The following is a 24136-nucleotide window of genomic DNA, read 5'->3' as shown; positions in this document are numbered from 1 at the left end:
TGGTACGCGAGTGTCGCTCCTCCACGAAATCATGGCGTGCCGATAGGCGTCGATGGCGAATTCGTGCTCTGCGTGAGGCTTACGGCGAGTTCGACGAACCCGGAACAACATAGGAATGGTGCGGATTTCACCAAGTTTATTTAATCAACTTTTTTTTTTTTTTTACTTTTGGTAGCATATTTTGGGCGCCCGACCTTAATTTGGGCGCCTACGACGTTATCCGTCGCAGGTTTCATGTCACTGAAAGGCCTGGTATTGTAAGGGCCTCTGCATGCTCTTGCGACAAGGCTTTCGCAGATAGCTTTTCGCAGACAGTTGTAATTTATCATTGAGCGGGGAGTAAAGGCCTCTGTATGCTCGTGCGACAAGGCTTTCGCAGACAGCTTTTAGCAGACAGTTGTAATTTATTGTTGAGCGGGGATAATAGGCGTGCGCGATGTTATTCACCGGCACAACGCAAGGGGGCGCGAAGTCACGAAATCGCTAGGAGTAGTTGGTGGGTGTGGTTAGTGGAGTGTTTATCCTCCGGTTACTTATAATGACTAGAACTGGAGTCGTATAGATGTACGTACTTCCTCACTTCCTCGATCAACCGCTCTTCGTGCTGCTCCATCTTCGCTCGTGTTTTTAAAAATGCCGGTCGTGAAAACAAACCAAACCGGGAAAGTAGGGAAGCGGAAGTGCGTGTACAGCGGATGTAGAGTGGACCAATCAGAGCCCTCTTGTCTGCGACGCTTCTGCGGTGGTGACAATTTTTGGGAGGTGCGCGCAGAGCGTCTGCGAAGGTGGGGGGGCTACGCAGACACTGTCTGCGACGCTATCTGCGAGGACTGCGTTGTCAGCATAAATTGGCTTTAATAGGCATGCGCGATGTTATTCACCGCCACAACGCAAGGGGGCGCGAAGTCGCGAAATCGCTAGGAGTAGTTGGTGGGTGTGGTTAGTGGAGTGTTTATCCTCCGGTTACTTATAATGACTAGAACTGGAGTCGTATAGATGTACGCACTTCCTTGATCAGCTGCTCTTCGTGCTGCTCCATCTTCGCTCGTGTTTTTAAAAATGGCGGTAGTGAAAACAAACCAAACCGGGAAAGTAGGGAAGCGGAAGTGCATGTACAGCGGATGTAGAGTGGACCAATCAGAGCCCTCTTGTCTGCGACGCTGTCTGCGAGGCTTCTGCAGTTTTTTGGGAGGTGCGCGCAGAGCGTCTGCGAAGGTGGGGGGGCTACGCAGACGCCATCTGCGACGCCATCTGCGAGGACAGCGTTGTCAGCATAAATTGGCCTTTACAGTTAAAGTTTGAGTTTTATGGGAAAATGATAAGTCATTAAAGTATAAGGATTATCGTAACTGTACCTGCTTTTTGATAAACATCGTTCATCACTTTCCTTTCACTGAACTAGTAAAGGCATAGGAATAAAAAGGTTACGGTCAGGACGAGTGAAAAACCTCAATGCTTGTCCGAAAGTTAATGTCAAACCCTGGACAATTTTCTTTGTTTAAGTAACATGTTTAAAATCTATTAATCAGATAACTAGATTTTTTTTTTTTTGTGGAGGCACTGCCATTCAAATCCTTATGAATGAATGAGCTGTTACTATAGAAACGAAAATGTACTCGAACAAACACGTTGATGTGATTTGAATTACAGCCGTGAATATGATGAAAGCTGCATCAGAGTCTCTTTACTGGCAATTATTTATTTTTAAGGTTTTGTGGTTGCAGATTTCTCATGATCTTCAAGCCGTCTTTTTTTTTTTTTTTTAAATCCCGCATCTCAGGTTGTGTTTAATTACGTTTTTCGTAAGCCTCGTTTCCACCTGACGTCCTAAAAAAAAAGTTCTGTGGGTCATTTGGTTGATGCAGCTATCGTACGAGATTAGTGCAGCGGAGTCGAAGACATGACAGACAGGTACCTGTATTTCTCCTGGGTGTCTTTGAGGAGTCTTTTGAGCTCGTCTATCCTCTCTGCCGTCAGCCTGCGCACGATCACGTCCTCGATGGTCTCGACAACTTCTCCCTTTTCACCGCGCTTCCGTCTGGCGAACATCAACACATCATCAGTGCTCAAACACTCACTAAACTCTAATACTATAAACACCTCCACAGGCACAGGTGTCAAAAAAAAGACGTCTCATGCACTGTAGCAGCAAATAAGTGCAGTGTAGGATATCAAGTTTTCAGAGAAACAGGACATTTTGAACCAAAGGACCTTTCTTTCGCTGCTTTGTCCTTCTGTGTACAGCTGAATAAACACTTTTGTATTGAACAGGGATGAGAGTGGGTCCTATATTGAATTACCGTATTTTCCGGACTATACGTCGCTCCGGAGTTTAAGTCGCATCAGCCAAAAAATGCATTATGAAGACGAAAAAAACATATATATGTCGCACCGGACTACAAGTCGCACTTTTTTGAAGGGTTATTCTATCCATAGAATCTGTGATTCTATCTGATAAGCGGCGCGTGGTTACTGCGCGACTGCATTGTTTATTTAATAAACGAACAGCTGAGCAGTGATAACGCGCCCTTTGCCCTGTAAGTAGCCTAGTCTGATTATTTTAAATATCTACTACTATCTTTAATACTATCACTATCGTTATTACTAATAGCCTATATTATTATTATAACTAATATTAGTAGCCTATTACTGATGCATTAATCAGTTTGCTTTTAGAATATTTTTACCGGTAGGGCTTATTATCGCTCCATGGCTCTTTCATCCAAACTTTCGTTCAGCTGCCCTATTACCATTTTCGGCTGCATATTTAATTACTTGCAGCTTGAATTCAGCAGTATATGATTTTCTTTTTGGCGGCATATTTCTGTTGTCGTTGTTGTTGTAATGCTAATTTGTTTTGTTGTTGTCAGTTGTAACGGTATTTTTTTTTCTTTCACTGGTATTAATAGAGTACACGGCACATACTTGCATGCAAAGCTACATAGTGCCCTCTCGCGGTGAAAAAAAAAAAACATATACGTCGCACCGGAGTATAAGTCGCATGGCCAGCCGAACCATGAAAAAAAGTGCAACTTATAGTCCGAAAAATACGGTAAATATATATCTTATCGAGACTGACCTTTTCCTAATGTCCACATTACTTGTATAGGATTTCTTCACAATGTCTATTTAAACTTTAAAGTTATACAGTTATCAACACTGTCAGCTATAATTCAAATTCTCATATATTCAATGTATTGAATCAAACAAATGCATATTTTATGGGGACTGTCTTTATCTTATTGTCCACATCACTTGTATGTTTTCTTCAAAAGAAAGAGCATACACTACCGTTCAAAAGTTTGGGGTCACCCAGAAAATTTTGTGTTTTCCATGAAAAGTCACACTTTTATTTATTTCCCACCATAAGTTGTAAAATGAATAGAAAATATAGTCAAGACATTTTTCTGGCCATTTTGAGCATTTAATCGACCCCACAAATGTGATGCTCCAGAAACTCAGTCTACATCCACACGACAACAAGATTTTTTTTTAGCGGGTAAAAAAAATATTGCGTCCACATGGGCAACGGATCAGTAAAATATCAGGTACATATGGCAACGCAACGCTTGCTGAAAACGATGCAATACACATGCCACACCTCTACGTGCGCTGTAAGACGGTCCCATCGGAGACACCAGAACAATAGAAGAAGTAGGACGCATGCGCATAAACCCCTTCTTCTACCCGGCGTGAATGAGTGAGTGCTGCTTGTTCTAGTCATGTGGTTGTGACGTCATCGTAAACAAATCCGTTCTACTCATCCAGACGACTTCGCAACGGCGCCGTTGCCAGATTTTTCCACTCTGGAAACCGTTCTCAAAAAATACTGTTTTGGGGCACCCAAAACGCCGGTGCCGTGTGGACGCCAGGCCGAAATGATAAAAAATTTTATCGGATTCACGTGAATCCGTTGCTGTGTGGACAGGGCCTCAATCTGCTCAAAGGAAGGTCAGTTTTATAGCTTCTCTAAAGAGCTCAACTGTTTTCAGCTGTGCTAACATGATTGTACAAGGGTTTTCTAATCATCCATTAGCCTTCTGAGGCAATGAGCAAACACATTGTACCATTAGAACACTGGAGTGAGAGTTGCTGGAAATGGGCCTCTATACACCTATGGAGATATTGCACCAAAAACCAGACATTTGCAGCTAGAATAGTCATTTACCACATTAGCAATGTATAGAGTGGATTTCTGATTAGTTTAAAGTGATCTTCATTGAAAAGAACAGTGCTTTTCTTTCAAAAATAAGGACATTTCAAAGTGACCCCAAACTTTTGAACAATAGTGTATGTCTATTCACACTTTTTACAGTAAAGTTGTTTACAGTTCCCAGTTATTTTTGAAACACATTTTCATTAGATCATTTAGAATTCTTCTTCAGCTTCTTGGCCAAAGCCAAAAGCTCATCAGTCCTCTCTTTTTTCCTTTTTCTTTCATTAGCCAGCTCCTCCTGTGTTTTTACATGCTCTAACCTGGCTCTCTCTCACACTCCTCTCTTGCTTTCCTTTTGCTTTGCTAAACTTGTTTTTTATACCAGCATCAATTTCACGTACCTTCGCTTCATCTCGCTTGTCAATAGTATTTGGCAGCTTGAGAAAACACGCCGATTAGAGGAGCGTATTTTTGATATGCAGCTCACGAACATGTGTAAGTTTTGATAAAAGAAAGCGGATGTGGGTGTCTTTGTAAAAACTGTTTTGATTGGCTATTATGGTCTCGACATCAATGTTTTGACCAATAACACTCAGTGCGTTTACATGCACATAGAGAAAATCGAATTTCTCCCGTTGCTCGACTGAAATCGAAGTTCTAAATGCCATGGAAACACCTTAGCTCGGCTGAAATCGAACCGAACTTGATTTCTCGTAATCGAGCTACGCGACCTAGATTATGCGATTGTAGCCGAGCTACTTAGTGCATGTAAACCCAATCGAGCTACTTACTTCAGCACTGCCCCTTCCGGAAGTGACGAGTGACGAGACCACAAGCGGGAAACACAGCCTCGGTCGGCATGACAACGAATCATGACAATGGCATGAATCTTTTCTTTTTGTGGCATTGTTTGCACTGTTAAAATTTAGCTCACTTACTGTATCACCAAATACATCTGTACAGCTGTTGCATAGCTGTGAATTGTGTACATAAACAAGTAATTGTATATATATATATATATATATATATATATATATACCATTCACATATATATATGTTAACCTAACCTGCATGTCTTTGGACTGTGGGGGAAACCGGAGCACCCGGAGGAAACCCACGCGGACACGGGGAGAACATGCAAACTCCACACAGAAAGGCCCTCGCCGGCCACGGGGCTCGAACCCATGACCTTCTTGCTGTGAGGCGACAGCGCTAACCACTACACCACCGTGCCGCCCAGTTCAAGTTCAGTCACTCAAATAAACGACATTTCTGGATCTAAGCAAACTTGACAACACTATATTTACACTTTATTTACAATGAAAATATATACAAACTAAAAAAGCTGGTAGAAACCGTATGTAATGAATGAAATCGAAATGTAAGCTGATCTCTTACAATACACCACAGCACTTGCGAATCCGCATGGGACTGAACTGAGATTCACTGCTGCCTGTCTATATTTGAAACGAGCTGTCAATCAAAGAAAATATCCGGCCGCTTTCACCAATCACCAGTCTCCTCGCGGAAACTGCCATGTCCCTCCCATATGAGGCTCGGAGTCGGTGGGAGGGCATTTTCGCAGTATTTGTCCAATAACCATCTTGCATTTTGAGATTGAAAAGCGCATAGCTCCCAAATGCCATTGAAGTCCACTGAGGCTGGGAGTCCGTGGGACTCCGTGGGCGGGCGTTTTCGCAGTATTTGTCCAATAATCGTCTTGCATTTTGAGATTGAAAGCGCAGAGCTCCCAAATGCCATTGAAGTGTACTGAGGCTGGGCTGCATCGCGCTGTCACAAGGGGGAAAAACTCACGCGCACATTAGGCGAACTGGGGAAAGTTATAACGGAATATATCCACCAGGGGGAACCAAACGTTGTATGGTCTGCACAGTACTCGGGTCTATCATTACTACCAGAGTGGATTACCGGAGAGCACCCCCCCCAAAAAAAATCTTCGGATCTGCACGAATTACACAAGTCGCCCAAAATGCCGGGGAAAAAGCAGAATGCGCCGAAAAGCGTGCTGTTTGCACGCTTGAACAATTAAAGGAAAAGAAGACTACAAGAAAAGGAAAGCAAGTTCAGTTGCACCAGTTCTCCCAGAGTGCGAGCTGAGCAGTAATGGCGGAGTACTCAGTATGGGGAAAACGGAGAATGAGTGGACCAGCCGTCTGATTTCTCCACTGGATATTGCTGCCATCTCGCCCTTAAGTGGAAGAAATGAATGAACAGAGAACTGAACGTCAGATTGCTTCAAAACAATCGGCCACAAGATCGGCCTTCAAGAAGCGAGAACGCAGACGGGTAAGCTCCGACTCTCATTTGGATACATCACAACACCACCGCTCGTTGTTTCCCTCCATTTAGATTAATACATGTAACTTGTATTGTGTGTTTAAGTTAGCGGTATAAGATTATTTAATTTGCTTCAGAATGTGATTGTCTCAGTTCATCTGATTATTTAATCAGCCTTTTACGTTTTATCAGTGAAAATGCACGCATGTACGGTTCATAAGTTATAACACCCATCCTGTTTTAATGAGAGTCACGAGACTGTCAGTTCAATTCCATCCAATTCTCTCGAGAGTTTTGTTCTCCGACTTTATTTCGTAAGGTGGGGGCCTCCGTGGCCGACGTGTTACTATCGGATTCACTTTCTGATGGTTCGAACTGATACGGTTCTATGTTTATAGCAGTAGCATGTACACACCCTCCAATTTCAGGACTATCACAGTCAGATGTATTACTATCTGAGGAATCCGAAGAATCTCCAATAAATCCGAACAAAGAGGCCGTTGCAACTACTTTCGCCTGCCGAGTCTGGCTGGCTGGCTCAGCAGGGCAGCTCGAATGCCAACTTTGCGGTTGATTTTAACTCTCAAAAATATATATATATATTTCACTCCCATTTATGCAGCATACAAGAGTCAAGGATGGAGATACTGTCCACTCAGAAATGTGTTTAAAAATAAAGGTTCTGTGTATTTGCTTTAAAAGGGATCCTCCAGTGGATTGATTTTCAAACTTATTTTCAGTAAAATCAGTCACAGATTTCAAAAATCAAACTTTCATTTTTGGAGCCCAGATGGTGTTTGAGAAAAATGCTTTTTTTTTTTTTTGGTCTTCCTGCAGTCTTCCTATGCGATGACGTCAGGTAGTGGTCACTTGGAGCAACTTGGCTGTTTGTATTCTCTGTTTGCATCGTAGTTTTGCTCATTTTACAAGTATTTTTACCAAATTTATCAGTTTTTAAATAAGTATGCCTCATTGTGGAGCATATAAATGCCACAATGATGCTAAAAAGAAAGCACAAGCTGGAACTGAACTGCATTTCTGCAGAGAAAACGCAAAGTGTGCTTGTTCAGCTGTAGCAGAGGGTCACCTCTGGATCGGACACGAAACCTCACACTGCAAAATCATAAACAGTTTGTCAAAGTGATCAACATCTGCCAACGTTCCCTGTGTCTGAAATCGCTCACTCGTTCACTACTCCCTATATAGAGATCTTGCAGTCACGTGACCGGAAAGTACACAACCGCCATCGTGTCGGTCAAAAACACCGCTGAATACTGCTGCACTCGTGTACAGAATGGATCAATTTCAACCGACGGACTACACGGCTCATTTTTCTAATGAACAGATAACTAGATATATGTCTAAAATAAACGATCTACAGATTTGTGACCCTTATGGCTTTCTGGACGGAGTTTTCACGACCGGATTTTGAACTGCCAGCGGAATACCCGGACGTGTATGATTACCTCATACAATCCACGGAGACCCTGCTGGTCTCGCAATCTGGTCTCGTCTGGAATGTTTTTTTTTTTCTCGTCCGGAATGTTGTGCATGCGATGGAAATCGCTACAAACCGTCATTTTCTGCTGGAAACCAATGTCCAGTAAGTCCATACGGTTGTAGTGGATATTGAAGTCCGGTACAGACGAACAACACGCAAAAATACACACAAAAAACATAAAAACCGTGCACAGGTAGGGAGAGCTTGTAGCCACAGCCGTTGTAGTAGAATTGTATATAGTAGGGTTTTCCAGAAGAAAAGGTAGAAGTAAAAGCAGAAGTAGACCCAGAAGTAGAAGTAGGAATATGGCGTTTGACCTTCAAGATGGCGTCTGTCACAATCTGGATCGGCTGTGACGTCACATGCAAGATCTCTATAGGGAATTACTATATAGAGGACTATATAGTGAGCTCATTGGTAAAATGAGAAAAAAAAAACCCCACTTTCGGACACTAGTCCGTCGCGCTGGTATTTACATCATTACTGTCGCACAATTAAAACGTGCCAGATCAGTCGGCTGGTGGGTTTTCAAAATAAATACATGCATGTGATAAAATTTTTGTGATAAATCCATATTATACTGAGCGTATTTCCAACATTAATAAATACAAAGTACCCGCATCTTTCAGTTCTTTTAAATCAAGGCTGAATACTTTCTTCTTTGCCGCTGCCTTTTATTAAATCAAATTTGAGACTTTTAATTTGATTTCTTTTAGCGCGGACAGCACGACACAATCGCGTCCCCACTATAGAGGGCTACCGCATGACGTCACCGCGCCGCGAGATTTTGTTAGGCGCCATATTGGAAGACCAAGTACATGCACTCACAATATAAAACAAAGTACGAGCGAGAGTAAAGTGACACGATGGATGATAATTCGGGTTATGTGAGTACATTACCAGCTGCAGAAAGGGCACGGTATGTGGAGAAACTGGCTGTGATTGATGGGTTTGACCCATATAAGATAAGACTCGGGGCAAGGGAGAATGGAAACATAAGGAGGACCGGACACCAATTCTGCCATCTGTTTGCTACCCAGACATTGTAAACTATTTGTTGTTTACACCCAGTGCCTACACTGCTGATGACTTGAAAGCCTACAAAGGGCTACAGGCTTACAATTATGTTGTTAGCGGCTTGGTTCGTGATATTACAGCTGTTATTAAGAATAACCTACACATAGTTATGGCCAAGGTAATCTTGGTGATATCTTTTAATAATATATCTTTTCAGTTGAAAAATTAATACTTTTTGTTACTATTAAGGTACCCATAATTTAGGTTAATTTATCCAAATTATACATATGTATTTATGATATATGCCTACACAACAACTATGTTTTATTTATATAATAGGAGGGAGAGCAAGCCCCAAACCATCCTAAATTATTATTATTATTATTATTAAATTGTAGAAGTCCGGGAGGCTTGCTCCTCATACAGTTATCAACTTGGGGCCAATTTAGCATGTTTTAAATCTGAATTTCTTGCGTTTGCTTACCTCAAAGTGTCCGCAGATCATGCACAGACTTATCCATTATATCCACAGTTTTTTGCCAAGTCTCACACAGGTTTCTTTCAAGTCTACTGTTGGGCCAATAAATCATAAATAAAACAGCTCAGATTTGTTTAAGTCGTTTGCCACTCCACTTTATTCTCGTGGGTTCACATACCGCCGCCGTTATTTCCCCCTAATCACGAGTTTGTTGGTCTTCCAAAATGGCGCAGGGTCTGTTTACTTCCGGTTTCGGGTGACGTCAGTGAAAGGGGTCTATGGACCCTTTTCACGTGACGTCACGACAAACGCGGCCGCCATTTTGGACGTGTACTACCAGTAGTTTACCACAACCAGCATTGAGGAACGGCAGCAAAGAAAGTGTTTATTTTCAGCAAGACTTCCATCATGCCACTATATTGTTGTGCACCTGGATGTAGTAACCATCAACAAACAAGGCAAGGGTTATCATTTTATCGGATCCTGGTAGATGCTGACCGACGGAGAAGATGGATAGCGGCCATAAACAGGAAAGATTGGCAGCCCTCGGCATACCAGCGCTTGTGCAGTGACCACTTTGTTGGCGGTAAGACGAATAAAATTAGCCAGAAAAGGCATTACATTGCTGTTAACATTCTGTGGCGGCGAGTGTGTAACCAAATAGGCTAAAATAACCCATTGTAACCTCTTTGTTCTTCTGTAGTAGCTATTAGCTAACGACATTAGCTAGCGTTGTGTTCCTTTGCTGTTGGTAGACTGTAGGACAGATCAGAGGCAGTGTCCTACAAACAGCGCTTAATTTGAGGGGGAGCAAGCCGGAGCGCGCTCCGGAACCTCGGGCGTTGGCTCCGGCAGCTATTTACACTGGATCCGGTGATCCGACACCTCTTTTGACTATGTAACAAAAAAAAAAAAAACAAATAATTAAATAAAAAAATGCAAGTTTATTTAGTGTTAATGTCTGATTTTGATATCTGTCTTGTTGGTGATTTCTCTCATGAAACGACATCCACAAAATATCTGCAGATGAACTTAATTTGCAGTGTTATTACAAAACATGCCCAGAAGCGCAGCGCCGCACCCCCCTCCCCCCCTCTTTTTTCCGCACCGGAGCCGCTCATCCTCTGCGCTCCGGGACCTCCCACTTTACAGATTAAGCACTGCCTACAAATAAGTGTTCAAAACAAGAGGAACATGTATTTGTTTCTTAAATCCAGGCTGTTCCCTGTAATCTGTAACAACGGTTGGAGAAAGTAACGGCAAATAGTGAGCACACAAACCATAGAAGGTAAACTGTACACAGCGCCAGGGCAGTGTGATGGTATGTCTACTTTTAGATTGTGTTAGCTTATCAATGAACACACTCGTCACTCGACGAGTTTCACGTCTTTACGACGGATACTTAAATGTGTGTTAGGTATTATTGTTGCAGTCTAAGCAGTCATTGTAGCAGCTAGATGAACGAGAACCGAAAGGGTCTGTGCCATAAACTGTTATTTCTGTACGGCGTTGCTAATGTGTCGTTACTGTTGTTATTTCTCCCTCTGCTCGCCCTGTAAATGCCCTACGTCGCTGGATAGCGAAGGTGTTTTCTGCATCTCGCTCCTTTTTCTTGTATGTTCTCCGTTTGTCGCCTTCCTCGCATTCAAACCAATTCGAGCCGAAGTCCGCTACATGTCCAAAATGGTGGTCGCGTTTACGAAGGTCACGTGACTGAAAAGGGTCTATAGTGAGTAAGGAGAAATTTCGGACACGGGTTGTCAAAAGACGCCCTCTTTTGAATGCTGATGTGATCAAGCCGGAAGTTTTGTTTGCTCTGATAGCAATCAGGAAAGTTTGTAGGCAGTAATTGTCATTTAAACTCGTTTTTGTGCAATACTTCGTTTGGAAAACAGTTTTCAAAATGGCGGCACTGACACCTGGCTGACACTTCTTCACATTTCGACGTCTCACACAAGTCTCGTGAAGATCGCGCGGATAAGCGACGCCTGCATTGGACCAAACGAACTAAATTCAACACGGCTGAAAACCGAACAGGCCGATAAGTATAATATTTAATTGCAATTAGTTGCCAATACGAGTCACGATATAAGGTTACTAAAACCGAAAACGTAATTGAATAACACGTTAATTAAGAAATAAGCAAGTTTTAAAAATGACTTCAGTTCTCCTTTAAAACCTGACAAATTCTGTAAAATACTTGTAAAACGAGCAAAACTACCATGTAAACGGAGAATATAAACAGCCGAGTTGCTCCAAATGACAACTACATGACGTCATCGCATACGTCACTACCGCATGAAGCCTGAAAAAAAAATGCATTTTTCTCGACAACTATTTGGCCTCTGAAAATGATTAACATACGATTAATTTTACTTAAAATTAGTTTGAAAATCAATCCGCGACAGGATCCCTTTACAGCTACGGTTTTGTGTTTAATTAAAGCAGCAGCTCAGTGTGTAAACTATACTGGTGTATACCGGTACTGACACTTACTTTGGGGCCTCTGTGGTCTCCAGCAGCTCTGAATACTGGGAAGCACAGTGCTGTGTTGTTCACAGAGAGAAGAAATGTGTGTTAATCCTCAGAAAACAACTGTACATATCCAGGCTGTACATCTTGCAGAAGGTCTTTTCCAGTGAACTGGATACTCGGACTTTAAACACTGTCATGCTGGAAGTTGAAGAAGTTTGAATACCTTTTGAGAAAACCAGTCTGGAGGGCGGCCTGGCTCGGAGAACGGTTTGATGGCTCTGCTCACTGATACCCTGGAAGAAGAAGAAGAGAAACTCAAGGCTGTACATCCTGAAATGTTTTCAGGCTTTTGTCTAAACCGGGGAACAGGGGCGCTGCGCCATCTTACTCTCGGTGTGCGCCCCCTTACCGAAATGCCGATTGAACCCCAAGTCACACTTAGGCCATGCACTTATATGCTACTGCACAAAATGCACTCTTTCTCAAAACGATCTTTTCTCCGTGAAAACATCCCAGCAACACCACGTGACAATGTGTCTGATCATCAAATACGTTATAATTACTCCAGAAATATTCCAATCATAGTAGATACACCGCCAGACGGTGCAAAAACAATCCGAATCGGTGTTTTCCAGACTGAGGCGCCATGTTGTTTAGTTGTTTACTTGTCGCGGCTGCTCTCGCGAGATTTGACATAGACAAGGTCAGCTGACTTGTAGAGCGAGATTTCTCGAGACTGAATGACCTTTCACCCACCGGCGCGGGAGCTTTTGACAGAAGTTGTTCGCGAGTTGTTTTTGTTGACACTTGGGCATTTAAAGATGTCATCCCGCGGCACGAAACGGAAGAAAGCCAAAGACTGTCCGGGGCAGAGGAGGATTACTTCTTTCTTTTTCAATGTTGACAGACAATTTGTTACAATTTCCCTCTCAGACAGCCTCAGAATGTCCCATTGTAGCCTCAATTTTTCAAAGGCTTCGCACGGCGGAGGGGGGGACAACCGGCACCATCCCCCCCTGCTTCGCTCCCTCGCCACGGTGAGCGCCCTCATACTAAATTTTTCTAGAAAAAACCCTGGTTGTTTCCTCCGGGTGCTCCGGTTTCCCCCACAGTCCAAAGACATGCAGGTTAGGTTAACTGGTGACTCTAAATTGAGCGTAGGTGTGAATGTGAGTGTGAATGGTTGTCTGTGTCTGTGTCAGCCCTGTGATGACCTGGCGACTTGTCCAGGGTGTACCCCGCCTTTCGCCCGTAGTCAGCTGGGATAGGCTCCAGCTTGCCTGCGACCCTGTAGAACAGGCCGTCTGGCGGTGTATCTACTATGATTGGAATATTTCTGGAGTAATTATAACGTATTTGACGATCAGACATATTGCCACGTGGTGTTGCTGGGATGTTTTCACGGAGAAAAGATCGTTTTGAGAAAGACTGCATGTTGTGCAGTAGCATATAAGTGCATGGCCTAAGTGTGACTTGGGGTTCAATCGGCATTTCGGTAAGGGGGCGCACGCCGAGAGTAAGAGGGCGCAGTGCCCCTGTTCCCCGGTTTAGACGAAAGCATGCTATCCGTATTATATCAACCACCAGAGTGTGTACATGGGTTGTTTTGGAGTCCAAGCTGTACAGTACGACCCGGAATAACGTGCTACTACTTGGAAAAAACTTCCATGACTATTCCTAAAGCCAGTATCTCACTGGGCTGCGACAGCTTGCGAACGTCATTCGTGAGAGAGTTTCAAAAGTGTCTTGAAACATTCACAGGGCTTCTCAATTTTCTCGCATGAGTCGCAAAGTGTTGCTCCTTTGTCGCTGAAATTTTGAGCACGTTCAAAAAATTCGCGAGACAAAATTTCCCTCAAATGCATCGCTGGTGTCGCAAAGCCGTCACGAACCCTTCTCAAGTCAGTTTCCGTGAGACAGAAAGTGCAAGTGTATCTCACTGGGCTGCGACTAATTGGAGACACAACGATTGCGATAAAATATGCGAATATCAATTCAGTGTGATTCCAAGTGAAAATTCGCATATTTTATCGCAACCGTTGTCTCTCCAACTAGTCGCAGGCTGTCGCAGCCCAGTGAGATACTACCCTAAGTTGCATGCATTTATTTCCCTGAGTGTCAGGACCGAGCGATATTATAGTCGGGGTTATAGTTGTGATGTTTCTGCTCCAGACTGGAACTAAATTCAGGCAGAGGTAAAAAGTCATCGTTGTAGTTATAGATATACAGTGGTATGCAAAAGTTTGGGCACCCCTGGTCAAAATCACTGTTACTGTGAACAGTTAAGCAAGTTGAAGACGAAATGATCTCCAAAAGTTAAAGATGACTCATTCCCTTTATATTTTAAGCAAAAACAATTTTTTTATTTTCATCTTTTATATTTTCAAAATGACAAAAAAGGAAAAAAGGGCCCGAAGCAAAAGTTTGGGCACCCTGCATGGTTAGTACCTAGTAACACCCCCTCTGGCAAGTATCACAGCTTGTAAACACTTTTTGTAGCCAGATAATAATCTTTCGGTTCTTACCTGGGGGATTTTCACACATTCATCCTTGCAAAAGGCTTCCAGTTCTACAAAGTTTCTTGGACTGTCTTGCATGCACTGCTCTTTTGAGATCTATCCACAGATTTTCAATGATGTTTAGGTCAGGGGACTGTGAGGGCCAGGGCAAAACCTTCAGCTTGTGCCTCTTGAGGTATTCCATTGTAGATTTTGAGGTGTGTTTTGGATCATCGTCTTATTGTCGGACCCATCCTCTTTTTAACTTCAACTTTTTTACAGATGGTGTGATGTTTGCTTCCAGAATCCATGCTTCCCTCGACCAGTGAAATGTGCCCTGTGCCGCTGGCTGCAACACAACCCCAAAGCATGATCGATCCACACCCATGCTTCAGAGTTGGAGAGGTGTTCTTTTCCTGGAATTTGGCACCCTTTTTTCTCCAAACATACCTTTGCACATTGTGGCCAAAAAGTTCTATTTTGATTTCATCAGTCCACAGGACTTGTTTCCAAAATGCATCAGGCTTATTTAGATGTTCATTTGCAAACTTCAGACGCTGAATTTTGTGGCTCGGACGCAGGAAAGGTTTTCTTCTGATGACTTCCATGAAGGTCATATTTGTTCAGGTGTCACTGCATAGTAGAACAGTGCACCACCACTCCAGGGTCTGCTCAATCTTTCTGAAGGTCTTTTGCAGTCAAACAGGGGTTTTTTATTTGCCTTTCTAGCAATCCAACGAGCAGTTCTTTCAGAAAGTTTTCTTCATTTTCCAGACCTCAGCTTGATCTCCACTGTTTCTGTTAACTGCCATTTAATAACATTACAATCTGAGGAAACGGCTACCTGAAAACACTTTGCTATGTTCTTGTAGCCTTCTCCTGCTTTGTGAGCATCAGTTATTTTATTATTCAGAATGCGAGGGAGTTGCTTAGAGGAGCCCATGGCTGTTGATTTTAGGGACAAGTTTGAGGAGTCAGAGAATTTATACAGCTTTGAAATCTGCATCATCTGACCTTTCCTAATGAAGAATTTGAACAAGCCACAGCTCAATGAGCTAATTAAGGTCTGGACCCTTGGTAAAAGTTACCTGAGAACACAAATGTATTGGGGTGCCCAAACTTTCACATGGTGTTCCTTTTCTTTTTTCACTCTCCAATTGTACAAAACAAAAATAATACACAAATCTTGCTGAAAAGAAACGTCTCGTCTTTACCTTTATGCCTTTTGGTGATCAGTTCATCTTCTGCTCACTTAACTATTCACAGTAACAGTAAGGGTGCCGTGGCACGGTGGTGTAGTGGTTAGCGCTGTCGCCTGACAGCAAGAAGGTCCGGGTTCGAGCCCCGTGGCCGGCGAGGGCCTTTCTGTGCGGCGTTTGCATGTTGTCCGCGTGGGTTTCCTCCGGGTGCTCCGGTTTCCCCCACAGTCCAAAGACATGCAGGTTAGGTTAACTGGTGACTCTAAATTGACCGTAGGTGTGAATGGTTGTCTGTGTCTATCAGTGCATTTACATGCACATAGAGAAAATCAAATTTCTGCCATAGCTCGACTGAAATCGAAGTTCTAAATGCCATGGAAACACCTTAGCTTGGCTGAAACCGAACTGGATTTCTCGTAATCGAGCTACGCGACCTAGATTATGCGATTGTAGCTGAGCTACTTAGTGCATGTAAACCCTGTTGAGCTACTTACTTCAGCACTGCCCCTTCCGGGAGTGACGAGACCACGAGCGGGAAACACAACAGCCTCGGTCGGCACGACAACAGTAGTAGTAGCGAGCAGCAGAAGAGGTCAGGAGGAACAACATCTCTCGATGTTGTTGTCCTCGTCGTCGTTCTTCTTGTGAACACTTCTTCTTCTTTGGAGTTTTATGGCAGCCGGCATCCAAATAGTTGCATTGCTGCCATCTACAGGATTGATGCCTAATTAAGGCCCAATTACACTATATCCTACTATATAAACCAGTATCCAATAAAAACTTTAATAAAAATCGTCTTCCCTTTCCACTTGATCCTATTTCTAAAATGTTTTTCAACGTCACCTCTTCCAAACCAAGTCCACACAACTGTGTGAGCAGTTCCTGTCTTTGACTGTCATAATTTTTGCAAAAGAGTATGACATGATGAACAGTCTCAGGTTCCTGACAATAACACAGACCATTCTGATGTTTTCCCAACAAAAACAAAGTGCTATTTAAAAATGTATGCCCAATTCTCAACCTTGTAAAAATAACTTCCTCCTTACGATTACTCCCTCTTTTACAACCAACTGAGTCAGTTACTCTACTAGAAATTGAGAATAGATGCCTACCCTTTGTTTCTTGTTGCCAACTCTGTTGCCATTTTAAAATTGCTTCTTGCCACACAATACTTTTGCCCTCTGATTTTGATAACTTTATATTTACATCTATGGACTCTCTTTGACACGCTTTCTTGGCTAATTTATCCACTTTTTCATTAGATGTGACACCTACATGAGCTGGGACCCATATAAACGACACCTCTATCCCTCTTCTTTTCACCTCACTAATTATCAGTAAAATCTCATAAATGAGATCCTGTCTGCTTTTTGACGAATCTTTTCCAATGCACCTAATAGCTGACACAGAGTCACTACATATCAGTACTTTCTGACTCTGTATCTGTTCAACCCACTGTATTGCCATTAGGATTGCATAGAGCTCCACAGTGAATACACTTAAAAAATCTGAGGTTCTTTTAAAAGCTTGAAAATTAAAACTCTGAACAAAAAAGGCTGACCCTGTAGCTCCTGTTTCTTGATCTTTTGACCCATCAGTAAAAATTAATATATGGTTCTTATATCTTTCTCTTACATGACACTGAAATTCGAATGCCAAGTCTATCTCAGGATTTTCCATCTTAATTTCAAGCAACTTCAAGTCAGTCTCTGGACCCTCCAATTGCCATACAGGAATTAAAGGCCACATTACTGCTGAACAAAAGCTCTTATTAAGAATGTTCAATTCCTGTGCTACGATTTTTCCAGACCACCCAAAACTTGAGAATCTTGCCACCTCCCTCTCCCATGATGGTTCAATTACACATTTTACAGGGTGATCACATCTCTGACCCATCAAATTGACCCAATAGTTAGCTTGAAGCTGCCTTCTTCTTAAACCGAGTGGCATTTCACCTGTTTCCACTTGGAGCGAACACACTGGAGAAGATCGTACAGCTCCAGTGCATATTCTCAACGCCTTAGCTTGAACTACATCTAATCCAGCTAAAACGGATTTGGCTGCAGACCCATACACTATACACCCATAGTCAATTCTTGACCTAATTAAATAAACATAAATCTGCTTCAAGGATGCTACATCTGCTCCCCATTCTGTTCCAGCAAGACATCTCATTAAGTTCATGACTCTTTTACTTTTGTCTATTATTTTTGAAATGTGATCTCTCCAGGTAAGTCTTACATCAAAAATAACACCAAGAAATTTGAAACTCTTAACCCTTTCCAATGGTCTACCATACAGCTGTAGTTGCATATTTTCAGGTACCTTCTTTCTAGTAAAAAACATTACTTTAGTCTTTTCAATAGAGAATCTAAAACACCATCTCTTACCCCAGTCTTCTACTAAGATTAAAGCTTCCTGAACCTTCTTCAGGGTGTACAGTGAACCCTCGCTATAACGCGGTTCATCTTTCGCGGATTTTTTTTTTTTTACAGTGCATTGTGTTCAGAATCCTGATTGGCTAAGGGACTGTAGTCTAGAAGTGAAAAAAGTTGATATTGGTCTTTCACTTACACCAGTGTCAACCGTTTCCATGCCTCGTCTCTGTACAGAATGTACAGTCTCTGTACATTCTCTGTAAGAATGGGACCCGTTGATGTGTCGCTCGTTACAGTTTTCAAATATAATCGAAGGTGGCATGTCTGTTTACAAGAATCTTCTTGCCCAGAAGAAAAAAAAGAGTGCCAACAACTACCCATAACTATGTTCTTCTCTCGGAAAAAGACACCTGCACCACAGCCTTCAGCAGAAAATGACGCTACAGCGGAGCGGAGTCAGGACGAAGAGGCACAGTCAGAGGGACTGTGAAATACGCGTGAGTCGCAATGTGTCTAACCTCGTATTCATTATTAAAAATATTATTTTACAGTATTATTATTTTAAAAGTATTAAAAACTGTCAGTTATTTGCAAGAACGTTTTTTTTTTTATTTCTTAAACAAATGCTTTACATTTGTATTGTATAATAGTTGTAAAAAAATAAAGTTGACTATTTCACGGATTTCGCCTATCGCGGGTCCTTTTTGGAACGTAACCCCCGCGATAAACGAGGGTTCACTGTACTTCACATTTTTTCCCCTTTTCCACAAGCTACTATCATCAGCAAATAGAGATCTCCCTATCCCTGGCTGAACATTAGAAAAAATGTCATTAATCATTATATTAAATAACAATGGACTAATAACACTTCCTTGTGGAGTTCCATTTTCAACCAAACATCTTCTTGACATATCTTTCCCTATTTTCACCTGCATGCTTCTATTAGTTAAAAAGTCCATTACCCAATTAAACATGTTTCCCCCAATCCCTAATAAATGCATTTTAATTAAAAGTCCCTCCACCCAAAGCATATCATAGGCCTTTTCTACATCTAAAAACACTGCCACAACAGTTTCTTTCTCCACTTGTGCTTTCCTTATTTCATCCTCAAGACATACAATTGAGTCAACAGTACTTCTCCCCTTCCTAAAACCACTCTGACAGCTCACCATCAAACCCCTTTCTTCAATAAAGTGCATTAACCTACAGTTAACCATTCTTTCCATCAATTTACCTAAGTGCGAAGTTAAAGCTATAGGCCTATAATTTGCCGGATTACTAGCATCTTTTCCTGGTTTTCTAATTGGAACAATAACAGCCTCCTTCCATCCTGCAGGAATCTTTCCTTGCTCCCAAACTTTATTAAACATTTTAAAACAACCTCAATTCCCTTATCACTTAAATGTCTTAACATAATATAGCACACTTCATCTTTACCAGGAGCTGAGTTCTTACACCCATCCAGGGCATTTCTTAACTCTCTTATTGTAAATGGAACATTATATTTATCCTCTAATTTTCCTTTCTTTTGTATAACCCCAGCATAAATACTCCTTGTTTGTTCCCTTCCCCTTCTTTCTTCTTCAGATAAATTAATAGAACTATGTATCTTACTCAGAGTATTAACCATCATTTCTGCTTTTTCCAGGTTTGATATAGCCAACTGAACTCCATCTGTAAGAACAAGATAATTCCACTCCCTCCTATTACCCTCCATTTTTTTAATCATTCCCCATACATCGTTAATACTAACATTACTTCCAATTGAACTACAATACTCTCTCCAATATATTCTTTTCCTCTGTCTTATCGTCCTTTTAACTACTGCCTGAGACTTCTTATACTGAATTAGGTGCTGAAAGTTATGCGTTCTTTTTAACCTCCTGAAGGCTCTGTTCCTATCCCTCACAACCTCTTCACACTCAGCATTCCACCATGGAACTGCTCTTTTTATAAATTTTCCTGAGCTTTTTGGTATTGCAGTCACTGAAGCCATATAAATACTCTGACGCACCTCTATTTCATTCCTTTCTATATCATCTGTTAACTGGACTGAACTAATGTGCAAATCACTAGTTTCCATAAATTTCTCCCAGTTTGCCTTTTTAAAAATCCACCTCCCATGACTGTCGTCTGTACTCATCCTTACATCAATGTCTAGCTTACATATAATTGGGTAGTGATCACTTCCCATAGTACTTCCTCCATGTACTTCCACACATTTTGATGCCAGTCTGCTAGATAAAATTGTCAGATCTAGTACTGACTCTTTCCCAGTTCTAATATCAAACCTAGTACCTTTACCATCATTCAGACAAACTAAATTTTTCTCATCCATTAACTCCTCAATCACCTGCCCATTATTATCTATCCTATCTCCCCCCCCCACAATGTATTATGAGCATTAAAATCGCCACACCAAATAATATTATCTCTATCCTGCCCTTCTATTTCTTCTAGCTCTTTTAACTGCATTTGCCTGCATGGGTTATAGTAATTAATTACTACTATTTTCTTATTATCTGCCCATATTTCAACTACCACATACTCTTGTTCCTTCCCTATACCCAACACCCTATATGGCATACCCTGTTTTACAAAGGTAATACAGCCCCCACCACTCCCTTCCTCTCTATCCCTCCTAATAGCTATATAGTTAGATATACCAAAATCAAACCTAGGTTTTAACCATGTTTCCTGGATACACATTATGTCTGGAACCACACTCCTGTTGTCTATAAACTGTTTAAACTCTTGGCCATTTGCTAACAAACTCCTTGCATTCCATTGTAAGAGTAACATAACCGGTATGATCATCCCACACTACTTCCCTCCTGGCCTGCTGATGCCACACTAAGGCCATCTCTGATCTACTCCCATTTTAAACCCAACATACCCAGATGTTGAGTCGCTGCTTTGGCAATAATTTGAATTCTCTCTGTTTTGGACTTAACTTCAGCTGTTGCATTAATCACCCCTGCAATAAAGATAACTAGATCTCTCGTTTCCACCTATTCCTTTTTCTCCTTCTCTTTAACAATTTCTTGTCTCATCAACCATTCTTTATCTGTGGCTAATTCCCCTCTAATGCTTCTTCCATTAGTCCTTCACTGTTCCACCCTTTTAACTGATTCTGCATAGGTAACTTTGCTTTTCATTTTCACATTCTGAATTTCTGTCTCCCTTCTCATTACTTCACACCCCCAATAAGCTGCACTATGACGTCCTCCACAATTACAACATTTAGGAGTAGTTCCTTCAACACACTCTCCATAATCATGAGCCCCACCACATTTTGCACATCTTTTCTCCCCTTTACACATTTTAGCAACATGACCAAATTTTTGACACTTGAAGCATCTCATTGGCTTGTGGATGTATTCTCTCACACTGTATCTCATGTATCCAAAATAAAGCTCTGTAGGCATCTCTTTAGTACTAAACTGAATTAAAATCGACTCAGTTTCTGCTTTCTCAAATCCCCTAGTTAACCGCTTTGCACTCTGAACAGCGTCACACCTTTCTTTTAGATGCCAAACTAGCTCCTTGATCTCCACTGACAAGGGAATCCCATAAATCACACCTTTACTCCCTTGATCACCAACTCTAGCCACCTTCACTACCTTTGCTTTTCCAATAGCTTGCAACTTTTCAGCCCTCCCAACTTGCTCTTCAGACATACATCCTATTAATAAATTGCCATCATTTAGAATCCTAGCATATTTAACCTCTCCAACCTGATTCTTAATTATTTTTGTCAGCTTTATTGGATCCATGTTTTTAACTCCACCATCTTCAAACCTCACAACAACATTCCATCTCTCCTCAGACCCTTTAACTCTCAGTCGTTTGGCTTTATGCATTTTCCTTAATTGCCAACTACCACCATCCCCATCTAAATCATCCATGCTCCCGCAATCCTCCTCTTCCTGACTACACGCCATGGTAGAGAATATTGTGCAAGTGTATCGTCTACCGGACCTATACAGGCCGTTGGCCGATACTCCCGCAAAATACCCCCTCCACTCAAACTACTATAATCCTAATAAACAAACAAACAAAAAAAAAACGATGCTGTGTTATGTAATACCACAAACTTTCCAAGAACTGCAATTAACACCAAGCCTGCCAACCGCCACAAAACTCCTCCTACTCCCCTCCCCACCGAAAAAACTCCAAAATCAACAGACCCCCCAATCTTGGGTGGGTTCGTTGCTTCTTCTTCTTCTTTCGGTTTTTATGGCGGTTGGCAACTAGCTTCAATGGTGCATTACCGCCCTTCTTGTGAACACGGAACTGATAACTTTGTTTATACTCTTGAATAGCTCTTCTTCATGACGGCAACCGGAAGTGTACCAACACGATGGGGCGTGTAGCGCCACCTGTGGCTCGGGTGCACAATGTACCTCACACAATAGCTCGATTTCCTTGTGTGCATGTAGGATTGGATTTCTCTGGCACCCCTGCTGGGACCCTTAGCTCAATTACCGACAGTAGCTCGATTTGGATGTGCATGTAAACGCACTGTATGTGTCAGCCCTGTGATGACCTGGCGACTTGTCCAGGGTGTACCCCGCCTTTCACCCATAGTCAGCTGGGATAGGCTCCAGCTTGCCTGTGACCCTGTAGGACAGGCTAGAGATGATGAGATGAGTAAGGGTGCCCAAACTTTTGCATGCCACTGTATTTATCGGTGTTGTAGGACCAGGCCCTAAGATCATGCCGATAGTGTGTAAAACATCACTGTCTATTTTTGAAGAATTACACTAAATACTGTATCAGATATGAACACTTTGCATCTCAGACTGCTGTTGAGATCTGTTTAAAACACATCCTGATCCTCAGGAGAGATGAAACGCACTCGGGGTGTCGAAATCATTCTGTGCTTGGTGATAATAATACGTGATCCTCCTCACCAGTTCTGATCTCCGCTCCTCATCACTGACGACGCCAGGCACAGCTTCTCCCTGATGGACCACGGCTCTGTCGGCCCCAGGGACAGCATCTTATGTTCTACACAAACCAAAAACAACAAGGACGTAAGATTATTATTATTTTTTTTTATTCTAAACATATATAAACATTACTGAGTGCTAGCCTAACACATAAACACACATTCTTCATATCAACACCTTGTTTTTCTTGATCTAGCAGCATCACCAAGTGCTCAGTGTCAAAAAGCTCAAATAACCTTCACATCCCTACACAAGCTCCCTACGAAGGGGACTACACTACACTGCAGTGTCCTAATCCACTACACGGCCAACCAATACAACAACCAGACAAAAGGCAGCCGATTAGCTTGGCTAGCTCTAAATATCAGTCAATCTTGGCAAAGCCAACAAGAAAAGGACATATTAAATATATAATCCGTATTTATTACACATCACACTCTACAGTTTGTGTTAATTTCACTCAGGTGTTAGCAACCCGTCTGACTAGCTAGCTTTTTGTTAGCTAGCAACATGCTAGCAGGATTAGCCGTAACTTAAGCTAGCCGTTAATTTCACAATGTCTGACTCTGATAGTTGGTCAGAAATAAAACACCAACACGTTTTAGGTTTTAATCTCTACTCTTTCTCTGTGTATCGACGATATAAAGGATTCCAGAGAAATATTATCGCCACTTACTTCCCACTCCGGTGGACATTTCGGCAGCTAGCTGCACTCACGATACACTGATCCTATTTACACTTCTCTCTCTCTCAGAGGTGCACTTCCGGCTGAGTTTTAATGACGTATTTTTAAAGTCTTTTCATAAGACACAATCCTGGCAGGGGGATTAGCTCAAATGGTAGAGCGCTCGCTTAGCATGCGAGAGGTAGCGGGATCGATGCCCGCATCCTCCACTTTTTCTTTATTAAAAAAATAATAATAATAGTAGTGGGTGGTGTAGTGGTTAGCGCTGTCACCTCACAGCAAGAAGTTCCGGGTTCGAGCCCCGTGGCCGGCGAGGGCCTTTCTGTGCGGAGTTTGCATGTTCTCCCCGTGTCCGCGTGGGTTTCCTCCGGGTGCTCCGGTTTCCCCCACAGTCCAAAGACATGCAGGTTAGGTTAACTGGTGACTCTAAATTGAGCGTAGGTGTGAATGTGAGTGTGAATGGTTGTCTGTGTCTATGTGTCAGCCCTGTGATGAC

At 42.2% G+C, this 24136-nt stretch overlaps 1 protein-coding gene and 1 non-coding gene across 7 annotated transcripts in view; one reads left to right on the top strand and one right to left on the bottom strand.

Moving 5' to 3' along the window:
* The window catches only part of brd8b (bromodomain containing 8b), a 94182-nt gene extending 70464 nt beyond the window's left edge, over positions 1–23718 (bottom strand). For all 6 annotated transcript variants that reach the window (XM_060915258.1, XM_060915262.1, XM_060915260.1 and 3 more), the window contains exons 1-5: positions 23632–23718; positions 22917–23013; positions 12149–12218; positions 11947–11996; positions 1916–2038 (exon numbers count right to left, since the gene is read on the bottom strand). In XM_060915258.1, coding sequence (XP_060771241.1) covers positions 1916–2038; positions 11947–11996; positions 12149–12218; positions 22917–23013; positions 23632–23650 — 359 coding nt within the window. In that variant the 5' untranslated portion in view covers positions 23651–23718. The remainder of the gene's footprint in view (positions 1–1915; positions 2039–11946; positions 11997–12148; positions 12219–22916; positions 23014–23631) is intronic.
* Positions 23719–23776: 58 nt separating this feature from the next.
* trnaa-agc (transfer RNA alanine (anticodon AGC)) lies at positions 23777–23849 on the top strand. The gene has a single exon. It is a non-coding gene; the product is annotated as a tRNA-Ala (tRNA).
* The last annotated feature ends 287 nt before the right edge of the window (positions 23850–24136 follow it).

Source organism: Neoarius graeffei, chromosome 2, assembly GCF_027579695.1.
Source record: "Neoarius graeffei isolate fNeoGra1 chromosome 2, fNeoGra1.pri, whole genome shotgun sequence".
Classification (NCBI taxonomy): Eukaryota; Metazoa; Chordata; class Actinopteri; order Siluriformes; family Ariidae; genus Neoarius; species Neoarius graeffei.
This window is presented reverse-complemented; position numbering and strand designations above follow the sequence as displayed.